Here is an 18,427-nt window from a genome sequence, read left to right as displayed (position 1 = left end):
TCAAAATATTTTTTTCACAAACAAGAGAAAAAAGCTGACTAAAGACTTCAGAGCTGAGAAATCATTTGTTCAATACCACATCAGCGGTTGCACTCAATAACACGGTAACTCCGATGCAAGCAAAAGCAAACTACTGCTCAGCTCTTTCATTTTGCCTTTTACTGCCACTAGATGATAGTATGGTAACACATGTATGGTTCAGCTGCACACCAGCCCTTCTGCTGCTGAATTCTTGGCAGTATTCACGCTTTTATATGTAAGGAATATACAGAAACTCATCAATACTACATAGCTAGCCTTTGAATAGCAGTGCTTAATTATATCCCAAGTGATTTCACACATTAATATACGCAAAGAGTAGTGGATGCTATTATTTGGCATAGACTCAAAATTGGGCTTTATTTAGACACAGACGTTACGCTAAATTGGTCACCTCCCTCTATGTTTGTAGCTACCCATTCAGAGCTGTAGTGAGATGTATCGACGGAAAGGGCAAGATAATTACATTTTCCTAGCAGGAAGCAGGAGAATGGCTGGAGGTAACATTTACATTCTGCCTCATGGGCATCCAACTCACTGCTGGTTCTGCACATCCACTCGCTGCTTCTCCCACCTTTTCCATTTCATGCTCTCCCTCTCGAGAAGACTCCCCTCCTCCCCCAATTGAAAAGCTCCTGACTAGGATGAGACATGCTTCCAGAAAAACACCTTGAGTACACAGCTATCATCCTCTCCACAAACTCCTCCTCTCCCAATTCACATAGTTTGTACACTCCTAACACAGCAAAATTAAAAATAAACTGTTCTTCCTCTCAGCTACTCTGTAAAGTAAATAGTCAAAACCCTCCACTGCACAGTTTTTACCATAAGTAAACCTTAAGTCTCTGGTTTCTTTTTAACCACAATAACAAGGTCAGTTCTCTCGGTAGGCTGGAACGCCTCTCCCCGACCAGGAACATGCACCCCAGGGAATGGGTGAGTGGCCGATACTTGTCCTGCACCCCTCACATCACAGGAGGCCTCATGGACACACTTTCATTTCACGGAGTATTTCCAGCTGCCCCCAGTGGACAAAAACCCCATAGAATCATAGATCTCTTGGTCTGTAATCTGTGGCAGACAGGTTGAGTGACGTGGACCTGTTGGCACCACAAGGCAATCCAAAAATTGAAAACCAGAATGCTCAGCAAAAAGGGATCGACCCTTGGGACAAACTCATGCACACATTTGTACACAGAGCTAAGTGAGCAGAATGCTTGAAAAGAAAGGCTATGGGGGCCAGTCCAGAAAGTGCAAGGGGTAGAGTCATACATAATCAGTGTTTGCATTAGAAGCTAATTTTGTACTCTAGGATTCAATTCAGCCACCAGCATCACAAGTCATGGAGTTTCCCATAAAAACTAAATCTGGATATAGACCTAGAGGAAATTTTGAATTTCCACTTTACTGGTAATTGCTTACTTTGATATCTTTTCATTCATTTCATTACAAAAAGTATATTTGTAAGATTTTCATATTTAAAAATGATTGAATTTATTTTATTTAATGATTGGATGTTTGTAACAGTGCATAAACTGCTAGGTATATGGCATAATACTTAAAGGAATCATTTTCATAATCAGTAAGAATATGTTGTACTTAATGTTGGTTTAACTATCTATTGCTTTGTATTCAGAGTGTTTACAGTGTCACAGTAGTCCCAGAAGGAGAAACCATTCAGGTTCCAAATTCTTTCAGTGTAGCAAACAACAGAACTCTCCAAAAGATAACTTGTTCCCCTGGAAATTAAGACATAAAGTAAAATATTTCAAGCATTATGCTGAACACTGTTACTGACATGGTGTAAAACACATTAGTAATAATATAAAAATGAAATCCCATTATGGGTCAAAATGAAGCTTCAGAACTCAGAAAAGAAATTCTGAAAAATTCCAAAAGGAAACATCTTGAAAAACGTCTACCTCAGACTGTCTTTGCCCATTCTGGACCTTCATTATATTTTACAATTAAAATTGTTTTAATTTCAACTTATTTCACTTTTCATCAAAAACTGTAACAAAAAAAAAAGTCCAACCAGCTCCTATTTTGTAATGCACATTTGAACTGGCATTTCCTGAGCTTATGAAAAACAAAGCACTCAATTTTACTTATATGAATAAGGATGCTCTATATCCCATGTATAAATACTACTTTTCTACAGCTCTTCTCTTTGACGTAAGATAGGTTAACATTCACAGCCAGGGAGAAGTTCTGCTGGTAACCTACAACCTGTCACAAAACCATATTTTCAGGGATAATCATGTCAGCCGTCAGGACACAGTGAGGACCAGTGGGTCCATTAAGGATGGTGAACCAGGATCTGAGCAGGATAACAAGGCAGGTGGAAGCAGTGCCTTCAACCAAGGATCCAGGATGCAGAGTGGCAAATCTAGGTCATTATCAGAGTCAGTCACTGTCCAGTGCTCTGTCAGGAGATCTACACAGACGCAAGGCTCTTCCTGGCAATGGAGCTCCCCTTGGAGCCAGCTAAATACTTTACCTCTGCCAAGTCACCTCCTAGAAGGACGGTGCACATCTGGCCCTGACATCAGTAACACAACAACATAGCCCTAGCAGCTAAAATGAGGAACACGGTTGAATAAAATATGCATTTTATGTGAAGTTATTCGAGAGCATGAAAGGGTGACTGTATTATAAAAAATAATAATCTGTTATTGTTACCTTCTTAAAATGCACCAATATGCCTCTTAATTACGAATAAAATAAGTAAGGGCTATAGGGAAATATTTATAAGGAAAAATCATCCCTCAAAATTAAAGCATGCAAGAACAGCCTGGGAAACCTCAGTGTATGCTTGCCAGACAGACATGTTCCAAAGGCTTCCATAGAGCCACACGACATGCTTAATGACATTACAATGCAGGTTTTAATGCACATGGAAAATACACCAAGTAAAGCTAAAATATCAGGGTTTTTTTCCTAAAACAATTCCACTGAGAACAATCGAAATCTTACCACGCGTGTCAGCAGGCTTTGCCCAGGCTGAGCGCTACATGCAATATTGATTTCTGCCTCCAGCCAGGGTCCACCTATGGGGGTCAGCAACTGGAGGGTGAAATAAATGAAGGGCTCATTCATCTCCAATCCCTCCATCATTTCTTACCCATTTCCTTGCAGGGGTAAATATAAGATGTGCAGTCTTTCCTCCCTGCAGGACAGCTAAAGACCTTACACACTAGCCTTGTTCCACTTGCCCAAATGGCGAAATAGGGACTGTTGCAAGTGTGACAATGCAACTAATTTCCTTGCTGTCTTGTATACCAAGAGCTGCAAAAATAAATATATCGCAAAGAACACAAAAACTGGGGGAAATAATTTCTTCACCATTGCCTTTATTTTTCATCTTAAATTTTAATAGGAATTGAGACTGCTTAAATGCTCTACATGTCAAATCAATCTTTATAAACATGGTGTGACTTCCAGCTAAAATAGGAGTATTTGGCATCTGAAAAAGCCTCCCACCTCCTCAAAAGGCCTCTTTTCATGTTTCCGAGGAAATCAAACATTACAATAGAGACTTTCAAAACCTGGGTGAAAAATGAAGTTAGCAACTTCAGCACATACATAATGAGGGAGCTCCAGGTATCTGTAATTCAGGTTTGGATTGTTTTAATATAGCTACAGTAATTCAACAAAAGTATGTTGGAGATTTAAACAATTTCTGAGGATTTCTATAGCAGGCAGGAAACAGTCATGATATTCAAAAGGCACTATTCTCAACAAACAAATCGTACCATGGAATTGTTAGCTCCCTGCAAAATCTGTAAAGACTCTTTGAATACTATTGTAGAACCATATTCACAGTATTTAATAGATTTCAATATACAGTTGAAAGAATGCCTAACATATAGGAATGATACCTACTTTTATTAGAAAGAAAGCAAAGCAATCAAAGGAATGATCATTTCTTAGTATGATTGCTCTGGAGCCAGGCTGATATTCAAATAATATAGGAATTTGCTACTGATCTTCAAAAATAATGTTAATACTATCCATTATATATATATAAAATATATATATAATGGATTCAAACTCACAGAGTAAATATAGTAAGCAAAATGGTTTATTTTCTTAGGTATACAATAATAGCATTGCATCAAATATTTTCAGACTCTGTGGATATGAACAGAATTGTATGGTCACTGATTCTTTATATACCACAGCACTGTAGAGTTGATATGAGTTGATCTTGCCTTGCTACAGGGAAATCTCTGGAACCACATGCCACATCCTCTGTGGATATGTTGTAGACCAATCTCTCATAATGATCAGATATGTATTTTGATTACTGTGTTATACAAAGGATTGTTTCTCCTTAAAAATCATCTTAAAACACTCTGCAAGGTACTGCTGAGGAAACATAGAGATTCTGCAGTCATCTTTCTATGCCTGACAGGAAGATAAGATGCCATGCAACTGGCTCCTAGGAAGATCCAAAGTAATTCATAATTTCTTCCGTGAAATTATGTTGTTGGGTTTTATTTTAATATACATCACATTTTTCTATCACATGCAATTGTAAATTTGGTACATACATTATTTGTGCAAAATTACTTATTACTGCTATATACATAATGAGGAAAATTTTGGAAACTTTTGCTGCTTTTCAGGGAGTCAACCTTACAATCTGACAATTTGTTGTCTATTTATGAAGTCTGCATCAAATTGTGGAGGGTAGTATTTTGTTTGGTTTGTAACAAAATGCACCAAGATCATCTTACGCAAATGCGAAATGCATGTACTTCAAGAAATTATCTGGGGCCTGAAACAGTTCATGCACTGAATCATTCTCAGTTAAAGAATGCAGAAAACCAAAATCTTACATTTACCTTTAGCCAACCGCAAAACAGCCATCTGGTGGGATCCCTCTTTCAATACTAAACTATAAGAACTCTGTCCTCTCTCAGCACTAAAACACAGTTTAGTTAAGTACCTCCTACGCAACTGTGAACAGTTTAATAAAGTCATGTTACAAAATTGGTAGGACTCCTGACTTGTTGGTTTGCTCTGGCTGTTAAAAAAAAAAAAAAAAAAAAAAAGAGTTGTAACACCTTCACAATCAAAACCTTACAGTAATATTTGTACTTATTAACTGGAGTATACAAAATAGTTGCCTTGTATCCCTGTAGCACGACAAGCAATTAACATTTATAACTACAAATTTTGCTAAGATGCAAGAATATCAGGAATCTACTTCTTCAGAAATAATCATTCTAACAACTAGAGGTCAAATTCTGCCTTCCCTTACAGTCACACAATCACATTTGTTAACTGTTGTGAGGGCAGAATTTGGCCCCAAACCACATTTTTATCTAAATACATATATTTTCCTACAGAAAAAACAAGCTATGTCTCATCATTGCTCTTCCCTTCTGAAGGGTAAATACTGATATTTGAAATACCTAAATTGTATTTACAGCTGTACAACACTGATGCCTCATACTTGCAAAATATCACTTGTAATTTATAAACATGGGGTAACTGGTACAATCAGCTTAAAATCTTTTCTTAAAATAAAGAAAGAGCAGACAAGCTTAGACATTTTCCTTGTCAAATTCACACACAAAATACATGGTAATATGACATGCAACATCATTCCACCCTCCAGATGCCACCATCTCCACACAGTCCTCCTCGTCATAGGCATTGTTGGGCTCCCCACTGCGCCATTTGTTGAAGGTCTGCATGGGTGATCGGTCAGAATAGACAAAATTTCCCTCTTTCTCTAGGTCATTAATCCCAATGAAAACTCTGGTGAGCCCAGCTTGGTTGATGTACGAGGCGATCAGATTGTTGGCAGTCTCATCCTTGGGCATGCTCAGCGTCCCTCCTCTTCCATGGCAGTAGAGCTGGGCTTCCTTGTACCTTTTCTCTTCCTTCACCAGCAGATATATCTTATTATCTGTCTCACGCACACCAGCAACAGCTGCGGGGGAGGGCAGTGCTGAAAAGTGAGCACTCGCATTTCTATAAACCAAGTTACTGCACACCCCAAAATAGCTTCATAGATCAGGTGCGGAACGGCGACGCTCTCTACGAGCAATCACACCGGTAAAACGAGGCAACAAGAAAGGAAAATGTTCATATCAAATTAACCTACCATTTTTTATGAATTTTAGTTCCGTTGTCAGCTGGGCCACTTGGATATCCATCTCACCAATAGCCTTCCTTAGCTGGCTGCACTCACAGGGGATGCCTGTGAAGTGATACAGATGCACCAAAATTAAAAAGCCATGTAATTTCAATAATTATCTAAACAATTATCGAAAAAGGCCCAGCCTGGTAGCCCTAGAAAGGGCTGTCTTGCAAATAACAGACAGAAATGTAGAACCTTCACTACCCTGCATCATTGTATGGTTCTCAGGGGTGTCTAGGCCTATCCAGAACAGCTCAGTTCACTTCCCACAAAGCTTCAGCCCTGCATGATTAGAGCTAACATAAAAACAGATGGATATTCCCTGAAAAAAACAAAACAAAACAAGAACCAAACCAAAAACAACAAACCAAAAAAAAAAAAAAACACCAAACCCAAAACCAAAAAACCAAAAAAACAGAACAAAACAAACAACAACAACAAAAAAAACCCCACAACAAAAAAACCCAACCAAAACAAGCAAAAAAAAAAAAAATGCAGGTTGTTTTTATCAAGAAACATTTATCAAAATTTCCCATTTTGAGTAAAATTATTCTCATCAGTCTTCTCCAAAGAGCACTTTTTCCATAGCAAAAATCTGTGCAGTGCATTGTTCGCCTTGCTCTTCACGAGGAACATAACAGAGCAGATCCAAAATGCTAATGTTCCAACTATGTAATGCACATAATTACCTGCAAAACATAGTTCTGTACTTTTGAAAGTACAAAAGTTACAGTATTTTTTCCAATAAAATAAGACAATAGAAAACCATCTATTAAGCCAAATTTACTTTGATTTGACAAAGATAATCTGAATGAGAACACTAAAAGGATAATTGTTAGCGCTACAAGCTCAAATCTCAAAATAAGGATCAATCCAGTTCTGTGTATAATCATTCGAATCTGCATTTGACTACCCAATTATTCAGCTTAGGTATCTAAGTCGGTCTAAGCACAGGGTACTTACACTGCAAAACTGCGCTTGATGACTAGGTATATGGTGCTCTGGCTCAAGAATTAGAGTAACAAATTATATTCTCATGAGAAAACTATTTGGTGCACCTCTAGCCTCCCTGCCAGGAAGGGAGGAATTGGGTAAAACCTGAATCTGCCACTTCTACAGATTACTTCTTACACTTCTTACAACAGGCTTTCACCTTTTTCTCTGGAAGATCTGTATTCCTGCCAGTCTCCTGCTCCTATAACAATAATCTGTAGAGGGGCAGGAGCTTCCCACCTGTTCCTTTGTGTTGGCTGGAAGCCAGAGTGGGAGAAGCAGAGATGTCCCTTTCCACTGGTGATGAATGATACGGACAGTTGCACTTCAGCTCCTGCTAGTCTTCTGGAGTGATCACAGCTCTGAGGAGCTATGAGACATTGTTTTGACAAATACACTACAATTCCTGCAACTACTGCAGTTTCAATAATTTTAAGTAATGTGAAAATATTATAGGAAAATATTACAGTGCCTATTCAAAAACTATTCATTATCTCCCCCCATATGTAAACAGGCATGTGTTTTATGTGATGATGCACGCATCTTGTAAAATCCTTCACATACACAAGGTGTGCCATGGATTACCTGGGTCACCGTTAGGTCCTGGTGGGCCTATGTCACCCGTGTCTCCTTTTTCACCTAAAGACATGAAAAAGAATATAAATTTAAGGCAGTTTATTTGGTCAACAGTTCATTAGCACTAGTTTGTTTTTTCTCTAGTAGCATTCAAATATAGAAAGTAGAAATATGCCCAAGCAAAAATACAAATTTTCCTGTCCTAATCATTCCACAAAGGCCAGCCAAAGCTATGAAACTCGAACACAAAGAATATGTATCAATATCCATTTTTTGACATTCATGAACTTCACAGAACCAATAAGTTCAGATGCTGTAGAGGGAAAAGGGCTGGATATGTTACACTGGTGCCTAAATCTAGATTCGTAATCTAGACGTTTAAGTAAACATTGGTCCAAATGACTTAACCAAAGTCACATAGGAAGCCTATGGGGTTAGGCAAGATTAGAATTCAAGTCTTTTGGCTCTTAAAAGTCTGCCAAAATACAGTGCATCTTCCCATGTGCTGCTCTTAACTGTCCGCACTTGCGTGATTGATAGTGCACAAAGTTCTTTATTTAACCTTAAACCAGGATTCTTACCCTGCTATAAGGCTAAATATACTGCTGTCAGAGGGAAAGGTAACCGGCTGAGAGATCTCAGTCATCTGGCTGACTACACCAGAGAAACTCCCTGGTTGATAAACTCTGAGACTCATTAACCATTTTTCAAGCCCCTAAGCTTTTCTCAAACATAAATGACTACAGATTTTTCATCTGAAACACAAATGGAGAAAACAAAATTGAACTGAGCATACCTTTTGAACCAATAGGACCAATCTTTCCATGCCGTCCCATGCTTCCTTTCTGTCCTTTGTCCCCCATTTCTCCTATACATAACAGAAAAATGACAGACACAAGGTAGGAATGTAGACTGATTCATTCAGATTCCAGCATGCTTCAGTATCAGCTTTTACAATGAGTGAAAACACACCATATCCCAAATATTCATTGAACTCCAGAGGTCCAGCTCACTCCTTGTGAAGAACTTATGTATAATAACCTAGACAGTGATCTGATCTTTGCAAAGCAATTGATATTAACAAGGCACGTAGGTGTAAATGAAAACAGATCTTGGCTCAGATCCACTGGAAAAGCTTTTGCAAACTCTCAGATGATCATGCTAGAGTCACATTGAAAACAAGGGGGGGTTGTATTCAAACATTGATCAGTGGATTAAAACTATTATGGAGTTGAGAAGACCTAAAGGATCCAAGCACAAGTGACAATTTCATCTAACACAGTAATCTACTGTAACTGAGGGCTGAATTTGGGCTAAATGGCTTATTTATACAATATAAACACTGTGGAAGCAGTCACAGCCTCATTCTTTGCTCTTACATTTGAAGATGACATTAATGAAAAATGAAAATGGAAATCTTACACAGACATATATATACACACAGACACATGCACATGTTCATACAAAATCTGACTCAAGCCAGCAATGTTGAATGTTAAAGACAGTTCTACAGAATACTCCAAAGTGCAGCTGTAGCAAAGGAGCTGCTAAAACAGTAATTTTCCTTGGCTGTGTTCTTGCAAATAAAAGGGAACTATCCACCTCTTAAGGTCAATTGAAATTGTCAACAAATCTGCATGAATCAGGCAGTCACCTATCTGTGTCCATGAAACACACTCAGAAATCTGATGTAAGACAGGTTGATTCAACTACTTTGTCTGACTTTGACCTCTTTTCTATTAGTTGTACTTTCCTGTGTGATGTAAAGGGAATATTAGAATGGCTTCAGGGGAAACAGAATTTGCACTGGAACAGGCAGTCTCTTCGCCATCACTGTCTTCACAGGCCACGCTGAAGCACTGTTACTAATAAAATGTGTGCCACAGTCCAAGTACTGATGTCATTGATCTGAGTTCCTCCAAAGCTCAAAGAATGAAACAGATCATACAGTTTTTCTAGATGGCATTTCTCAAACATTACAAAAAAATAATTATCTTGATGGTGTGAATCTGAGAAAAGAACTTTAGCCTCTAATAGCAAAGCTTTATCCAAACCCACGTCTACAAAGCTCATGAACAAGTTTAGGAGATCAGCAGTTGAAATTAATAAGCACTAGTCACCTAATAGAGTAAATAAACCAAGCCATTTCTAGTCAATAAACTCTAAATAGTCTAAACTTGCCAGATTATTACTTTGAAATGATACTTTGGTTCTGGCATTGGTTTAAAGAGAATTCCCTGATTTGTTCTAGGTAGACTTTGAGACCTATGAAACAAGACCTGCCATTTTGTTACACTCACTGTGTAGTGAGTGTGGCAGAGTTTGCCTGATGGTGCAGTTCCTATGGCCTGAGCAGCATCAGGAAGGTCTTTTCCAACCTAGCTGATTCTATGATCTCAGTGTACATTGGCAATACCCTTTCCTGGGTGCAACACCTGAACAAATCAATGCTCTGCCACCAGATTTAGGCCTCTTTGTATCATGATTTCAAGGAGAAATGTGGTCTGGAGGTAGCACAGCTTTACAGCTACATCATTCATATGAGACTGATTTCCCACTGTACTGCACAATATTAATGGAGACCAGGTATGGAGGAATGACAGGGAAAAGAAGTCAAATGCCTTCTGAGGCTGTCATCCTGCAGAAACCCAAGACCAAGGGAAATATTGATGCAGATTTTTTCAATGACTGTTGAAAAGGTTGTTTCCTTGCTCAAAGCAACATCTTTTATACACCGTTCAACTACACAGGAGCAAGGAATCGATGAGACAAGTTAGGAGGAAAATCTACCATAAGGATCCAGCAACTGAACTTGTGCAATTTGTCACAGCTCAACCTCAGTTATAGATTTATGACAACTGAAGATCTGTTGCCCTCTGTAGTTACTGCAACTGGACCATCACATATTTCCTCTATATATTTTTCAAAGCTGGATAATTTTATGACCAATTAATCAGTAACAAGTTTCAGAATATAAACTGATCACCACTGGGCTAAGAGATGTCCTCTGTAGTACTCCATGAAATCTCAAGCCACTGTCACTTGATGGCATGAGTCATGAAGAAATAATTTCCTCTGAAGTGAGAGAAGCTGAAGGTGTATGACTTGTTGGTCTCATTAATTACTGGCAAATCCTACAATCAATGATTTTCCTTTATTTCCAACAAGGATCAAATTCAGTCCCTACTGACATGGACTTAATTAGGAAATTTTACCAGAAAAAAAACCACTTTTCTCTTATGCTGCATATTCCTACTGGAAGAATGGAAGTAATCAACTCTGCCAGCTGAAGATCTACTTTCTGAATACAGTTTCACATTCAGAACAGATTCATGGCTTGCCCTTAAGATGCAATCCATCAGGCTGTGTGGGTTATAAAGGTACTGATACTACCATTGGATATTTATCCAATACAGACAGTATATTGAGAAGGTATTTTGTCAAAAATCTCTAAAGTATCAGCTTGTAATGAGTTCATTAAGTTGCTCTAAAAGTGACCTTTCTTGGTTTGGATATTTATGAATTGAGATTACCGTAAAAGATTGTCAGATGTTTTAATGCTTTCTCTCTTCAGGCCGCTACACCTGAAACTAAATAAACACATAGACCTAACGCATAAATAAAATATAATACATAAAATGACTTAACTTTCTTTCTCATAAATACTGCCCAGAAAATGAACTACTTCGCAGTAATAGCCAGTAAAAGCTACATGATGTGCTCAGAAGTAAAAGTGTGTTATCTCAAACAATGAAGACATACATTAAGCCTCCTGTGCTCATTAAAAGAACTGTTTGGATTTGGTTTTCTCTTACAGTGACTAACCCCTGCTTCTACTCCAGGGGCCTGCTTATTCTGCTGCTTCTGCAGAGTAAATCACAAGGTTTCAAGAGAGACCCATCTGCCTTGAGGGTTTCAAAAGTTTGAATGCCTTTTGTAAAGTCCTTTCTAGTGGCCCTATGATTGCCAAAACTGCAGTCTAAAGAGTCTTAATGAAATCAGGAAGTGAGAGGTGGAAAGAAATGAGGACAATGAAAGAAATTAAGTCTCCATAGACCAAAAGTAGGAAATCTAACAGAAAGTTTGAATGAAGAATATGAAGTCATCTGTCATCTTTCAGATGAAGGTGGTATACACTGGAACCAATTATAGAAGACTTGAAGGATTTGGGGAGGAACTGAAGAGAAGGACACTCTAAATGATCTTCTTGGTGGCCTTTCCAGGCCAACAAACACAAGAAGAAATAAAATACCAGAGATAAATGGTGGGCTGCACAACCAGTGAAAAAAGGAAGGCTTTGCCTCTGTGCAACACTATAAATGGGGGTCTCCATACAGTGTGGCCAATCTCTTCAGACAGGATTAATTGGAACAGACAAGAAGGTTTAAAAGTACTTAAAAGAAAGTGTCAAAAAGACATATACAGCAGAAACAAAAATTCACCATGTCACAGGCGAACTGAATTGTGTCAAAGTGAAGAGAGCAGTAGTTTACTTCCCAAACTTAGACAAATCAGATAGAAATTCTTCATGATTTGACACAGCGGACATCACAGACAACTATCCACCAACAAAAGTAGAAGTGTACCAAACCAAAGGCCTCTTGACTCTATTGCAATATTTGACAGCAATCTGCAGAGGATACATAGAAAAAGAATGCAAAATATAGACCAAGATTACAAAATCTTCCCCCTAATATAATGCTAGGTAGCATTTTCTGTAGTTGGGGCAAATTAATTTCATTAGCCAACCTGAAAGTTAGGGTTTTAGTCTAAGGTATTTCTCCAACCTCCCTTGGTAGGCAGTGGAGAAATAAATACATCACAACTCTCACTCATGTTAAACACGTATCTTAATGACAAAGTGAAACTCTACAAGCTTTGTACAACAAACAGGGAAAAAAAATAAAAAAAGAGGAAACTTATCAATCCATACTGACTAGAAATCAGAAAGGCTAGAAAATGTGCAAAGGAAACTAAAGATAGTAAGAAAAAACAATCCAATCTGAAGGCAGCAGAAAAGCTTAAAGAATTTTAATGTACATTCAAAAAAAGAAATGGAAATAGCATGATCCATTCCTGAATGGGGAAGTGTATATTCAGATGCACACAAATACAAATAACTTCCCTTACAAAACACATACCTTGCCAGAATTACATTAACAACATAATACCAAGTTTGTTCTGAGCAGTGGTCCCTCTAAGCCCAAGACTTTGATTCCCACAGTGGCAGTAGAAGGTGCAATACATGGAAATCATGCAACCACAGCCACTACCTGCAGTCCACCGCAGATGGAGCTGCTGAATCAGTCCCCCAGCAGTTTAAGTGACTGTCTCCTAGTTCAGGTATGATGGGATCTAGTGATTCTGTAACCTCAACCATATCCTTCTCAGACTACTCTGTACAGATGCAAGAGTCTCAACCTGTCCAGTTTATGAGGCAGCTCCTCCATCTTTTTCACATTTCTGGTGCACCATTCTAATCTTTCATGTCCTTTTTGAGAGGCAGAGGCCAGAATCATACTCATTGCATGAGACAGTGCATGTCAGGCTTTTACAGAGAGCAAATCAGCAGCAAAAATCAGCTTCCTGTTTTGTCCTTGGTATCTTCTCTGATGATGGGCAGTGTCTTGTTGGTTTTGGGACTGCTGCTAATGACTTAAAAGCATTTCTTGAGTTTTAAGTGACAGTTCTGGATTTTTGCATTGTGTAAGTATGGATTAAATTATGCATCCCTAATTTCCCTAGGCAATATATTTTTTAACACTGAAGCCCATCTACCATCTTTTTGTCCGCTCAGTTTAATACTGACTGTCTCAAAATTCTACTGAGTTCAGGTGGAATTGAAAGACAGTTTTGAAACAGATACCCACTTTGCGAATCCACAGCTGTCAATGGCAGGACTTTTATACGGAATCCTGCCTGCAGCACTCCTTAGTGAGCAATAAATTCATGTAAAAGTTGACTCAGAAATGTAAAGGATTGATTGATTACATATTAATGAGCAATCAGTAATACTAAAATATAAATTAAGATATTATTACCTCTCTTTAGAATTTGATTATACAAATGACTGAGCACTCTGGCTCCAATCCAGTTAAATTAATGAGTCTTCTCTCCTACTTAAGAGGCTATGTCTGTACTAGCAAACTAAATGCCTGGGATGGTTCCCCAGCAGTATGAACCAGGTGGCTGAGAATGGTACACTATGATATTAAATTGTCTTATTCTTCAAGCCAGGATATTCACTTGCAAGCACATTGTCTTATCTTCCAAAATGTGCCCAAGAATTGCCTGGGAAAGTGTTAGCTGGCAAAAGCCAGAATCACTGTGCTAACACTGCAAAGGTAGAGACAGCTGAGTTCCACCCCTAAGAATAGTATGCGACCCTGCTTCGCATACCATTATAATGAAGTATAAATGAAGTACAGTGTATGAAGGCTGAAATTAAAATACTAAAATAATATATTTTCAAATGGTTATAGCTCTAAGAAAATTAAAATATCTTGAAGAACACAATTTTAATATGCTGCTCGTTTGATTATGCATTCCAACAGTAAATTCACCCTCTATTCACCCTTATTTTGATTGCCATAAGCAGAATCCATGCTACTCTGGGAATATTCACAGGATTGTATTGTTATTAAAGCATCTGTATGGAATTTGTATACATGGAAGTTGTTATGGCCTCACAGATTGGATCATGACTCAAATAATTGAGTTCACTCCCAACATGGGAAAGCGCAGTGCAGTAATCAGTGCAAGTGGGGAAAGTTACATTATTAACTTCACACCCCAAAACTTGCACTGCAGTACACACTGCTTTCATCTGAATTAGCTGTTGTACATGACCCAGTGCTCTATGCTTTGCAGAAGGCCAACGCAGTTTTATATTCTGCTGACATGCTATGCATCATAATTGACCTATACAATTAATTAAAAGCAATGAGGAATGTAAGTGGAACTTAACCTTAATCAGTGCCCAAAGACATCAGGATGTCTGATGTCACCCTGAAACATCAGGACACTCAGAACCAGACATATTTCAGGCAAGCACCAGGAAGTTTTAATGTTTATCTGTTTCTGATCTACCAAAATCTGAAAAGATCATGAGGAACGGAGATAATAAAAACATTTGCAGCACTTTCTAATCTTGAAGTATTCATTTCAGGTCAATACCATAAGAAAACCTTTTCTTTTGTAAGTTATTTATTCACTGATTATTGTATACCTAAGGAGCTGAAAGACGCTAAGCACATTTTCTTAGGAAAAACAAAAAAAAAAAAAAAAAGAAAAAGATTACTGTGATTGTGATAATGTAAATTAACACCAGAAGGAGAAAACTCTACAAATGTTGCAAAAGAATTAGCTTCCCCTCTTATGTATACTATCACTTACTCAATTAGCAGAAAAACACAATGAAATTTAGCAGTTTCCATCAACAGAAGGAGCCAAACATTAGCCCAACAAGACAACAATTACCAGGCTTCAACAGAAATACAAGGCGTCAAATATATGTTAACACGGTGACTGCAGTTTAACAGGCTACTGCACAGAAACAGGGCTGCTGTGTTCATCCATGTACGCTCTTAGAAAGGGTCAAATCTAAAGCGAGGCAACAGTTTTATCCATCTTTCATTATCCACTAAGCTATGAAGTATCTGGATCACAGGTCTAAACTTTACACCGAGATTTTAAAATACTTGGCCAGCACTTAAAAGGACATCAAAGTTGTATGCCGATCAAGAGACCAAAAACAGATAAAAAAAAGCAAAGACAACAGCAGGTCATGCATGGATATTGGATAATCTGTCCAGGAAAAGGTGATGAACCGGTTATTTGGGGAGGACATGCTATTCATTGTAAAGAACAATTGAATTAGGGACTACTTGACCTCCATGTACACAGGTCCATGGCACTGGCCAGAAGGCATTCCAAGGGTGCTGGGAGGGTTAGCTGATGCTGTTGCAAAGCTGCCAAAGTCTAATCAGCAGCTGATAATGAGAGTTGAACCAATCCTTCATTAGTGACAGGGAGGAAGAAGTGGAAGGATCCTCTGTGAGTCTGCAAGAACCCTCATGCTGGCAGGAGTGGTTCATGTGCTGGAGGACAGGGCTGCGAGACAGGAGGAGTCTGACAAGCTGCAGGAATGTGTTGACAGGAGTATCATGAGTTCAGCCAGATGCCAAGTTCCTCACCCGTGAGACACTGATGAAGGCTGGCCAATGGCCTGCTAAAAAACTCTTTTGCATAAAAAGTACCAGGGATTTTTGGGCCTTCATAGAAGAGAAGCAAACTGGAGTCCAGCTGAGAAGATGGTCTTATTTAGCTTGGAGTAGAGCAAGGTAAGGGAGAACCTAATTGAAATCTTGCACTACTACAAGTGGTTTTTGGAGAAGATGAAGCCTTCTCAGAGACATACAGTGAAAGGACAAGAGGCGACAATCACAAGTTACAAGAAGAAAAATTTCAGTTGGCTTTAAGGAAAAGGTCTTTCACAATGACACTGGTGAACAAACCAATCAAAAAGGATGTGGAATCTCCATCCTTGGAGATTTTCAAAAGTCAACTGGACATGACCCTGAGCAACCTGATCTAAATTTGAATCTGCCCTGTTTACACAGGAGATTGGACTAGATGAACTGTTTATGACCTTTTAATCTAAATTATTCTGTGATACTTTAACTATTCTTCATGCTGCACTACCTTGCAAGAGTTAAAACTTTAGTTTCCAGTATTTTTTATAAGAATCATCCTTGAAGAGTACATCTCCATAAGGGAAATACACTGACTGAACACACACACTCCTCATGGGAGTTACAAATTTTTCAACGTATTGTAAGCAGAATAGCTCTAGGATTTTGGTCCCAGGAAAAACTGCATGTATCAAACTCCTGTAATCACCCAGAAGAACTACGTAATGGATCATGCATCATCATAAAGAGCTATAAATTACCACTGTGATTGCTTTGAAAGGACGTTTGTATATTCACTTCAGTAAAAACTAACTCCATCGTTCTGATGACAGGAATGTCAGATGTTTAATTTCAGTATTGAAATACAAGGGTTTTGACTACTCCTAATGTGAATTTTTCAGAATGTGCATCTCCTGGAAACTTATGAAGGTCAAATTTCCTCCTTGCTTCAGGAAAAAAAAAAAAACAAAACCAAAAAAACCTCCAACCAAACAAAAAAACCCCAACCAACCAACTAACAAACCCCACAAAAGAAACAAACAAACAAAAATCACCCCAGATTTAAAAAGACAGACTACTGAGCAACATTCCTCTCAAGAGCTCAAAATATTTTTGAACTACAATGCGAACAGCGTTACCACCATCTTTCCATAAATATTACTGAACTGTCATGCAAAAAATGTAGAATCACTCATGGCCATCTCTGCCTATTATAGCTTACTGCCTTCCCGCAAGGGTTTTAATTCAGGTAATTGTGAGTGCCCACATTTACAAACAAAAGGAAACAAGAAAATCGAGCCTCATGATTTTTTCCCTCTGATCTGAGGTTTTCATTTGCAGAAGGAAATTTATGAAGACACAATGCCTTTCTTCACAGAGACCTTTCTAAAAGATCAAGAATATTTTTTTCCAAAGTTAATCTTTTTTACCAGAAAACAATAGTTAGTCTACAAAGTGCATGATGTTGTACTGGTTTTGCCTAGGACAGAGTTGATTTTCTTCAAAGTAGCTGATAGGGTGTTATATTTCTGATTTGTGGCCAAAACAGTGTTGATACAGGGATGTTTTAGTTATTGCCAAGCAGTGCTTATATACAGCACCAAAGCCTCTTCTGTTTCTCACCCCACCAGTGAGCAGGCTGGGGGTGCACAAGAAGCTGGGAAGGGACGCAGCCGGGACAGCTGACCCCAACTGACCAAAGGGATATCACACAGCATATGCCATCATGCTCAGCAGTAAAAACTGAGGGAAGAAGAAGGAAGGGGGGGACAGACATTTGAAGTGATAGCATTTGTCTTCCCAAGTCACTGTTACCTGTGATGGAGCCCTGCTTTGCTGGAGATGGCTGAACTCCTGCCTGCCAATGGGAAGTAGTGAATGAATTTCTTGTTTTGCTTTGCTTGCATGTAAGATTTTTGCTTTACCTATTAAACTGTCTTTATCTCAATCCACGAGTTTTCTCACTTCTACTCTTTCAATTCTCTTCCTCATCCCACCTGGGGGAGTGAACAAGTGTTTGCGTGGGGCTGAGCTGCCAATGGGGTGAAAACACCACAGTGGTACCTGAAAATGCCCAAGCATAATTTAGTCACCTTGCAAAGGGACAGAGGATCCCCAGCATGATTGCCTTACAAGAAAAGGCAGCATTTGGTCAGGAATGACTTTCAAAACGTCTTCTTTAATAAAGTTACCTTTTTCTCCTGGAGGCCCAACTCTGCCTGGACGACCTGGAGCTCCTTTCTCCCCCTTTTCTCCAGCCTCCCCTGTTGATACAAAAGGAAACATAAATTATAATCATATTAAATCTGGACTATTTTCTGTTGGTGGCACTGACAAGAGCGTCATTCTCCCTGGCAAAAATAAAAACCTACTGTAACAAGACAGGAAAAAATTGAAAGCAGATGCACTCTAACTTAACAGCTTTACTTGATGCATGGAGAACAGTGTCTTCTGAAACTGAGGTAAACAC

The 18,427-nt window shown here is 38.6% G+C and overlaps 1 protein-coding gene across 4 annotated transcripts in view; it reads right to left on the bottom strand.

Annotated features, from left to right (window-relative positions):
* Positions 1 to 3,375: 3,375 nt before the first annotated feature.
* Positions 3,376 to 18,427, bottom strand: part of COLEC11 (collectin subfamily member 11) — a 43,696-nt gene continuing 28,644 nt past the window's right edge. For 3 of the 4 annotated variants that reach the window (XM_030490935.1, XM_030490936.1, XM_030490934.1), the window contains 5 exons: positions 18,150 to 18,221; positions 8,562 to 8,633; positions 7,775 to 7,828; positions 6,161 to 6,256; positions 3,376 to 6,004 (listed from right to left, as the gene is read on the bottom strand). In XM_030490935.1, the coding sequence (XP_030346795.1) occupies positions 5,595 to 6,004; positions 6,161 to 6,256; positions 7,775 to 7,828; positions 8,562 to 8,633; positions 18,150 to 18,221 (704 nt within the window). In that variant the 3' untranslated portion in view covers positions 3,376 to 5,594. The remainder of the gene's footprint in view (positions 6,005 to 6,160; positions 6,257 to 7,774; positions 7,829 to 8,561; positions 8,634 to 18,149; positions 18,222 to 18,427) is intronic. The other variant, XM_030490938.1, reaches the window with a different exon arrangement.

The sequence above is a fragment of the Strigops habroptila genome, chromosome 6 (assembly GCF_004027225.2).
Source record: "Strigops habroptila isolate Jane chromosome 6, bStrHab1.2.pri, whole genome shotgun sequence".
In the NCBI taxonomy this organism is placed as follows: domain Eukaryota; kingdom Metazoa; phylum Chordata; class Aves; order Psittaciformes; family Psittacidae; genus Strigops; species Strigops habroptila.
Note: the sequence above shows the minus strand (reverse complement) of the source record. Positions and strands in the feature narration are given on the sequence as shown.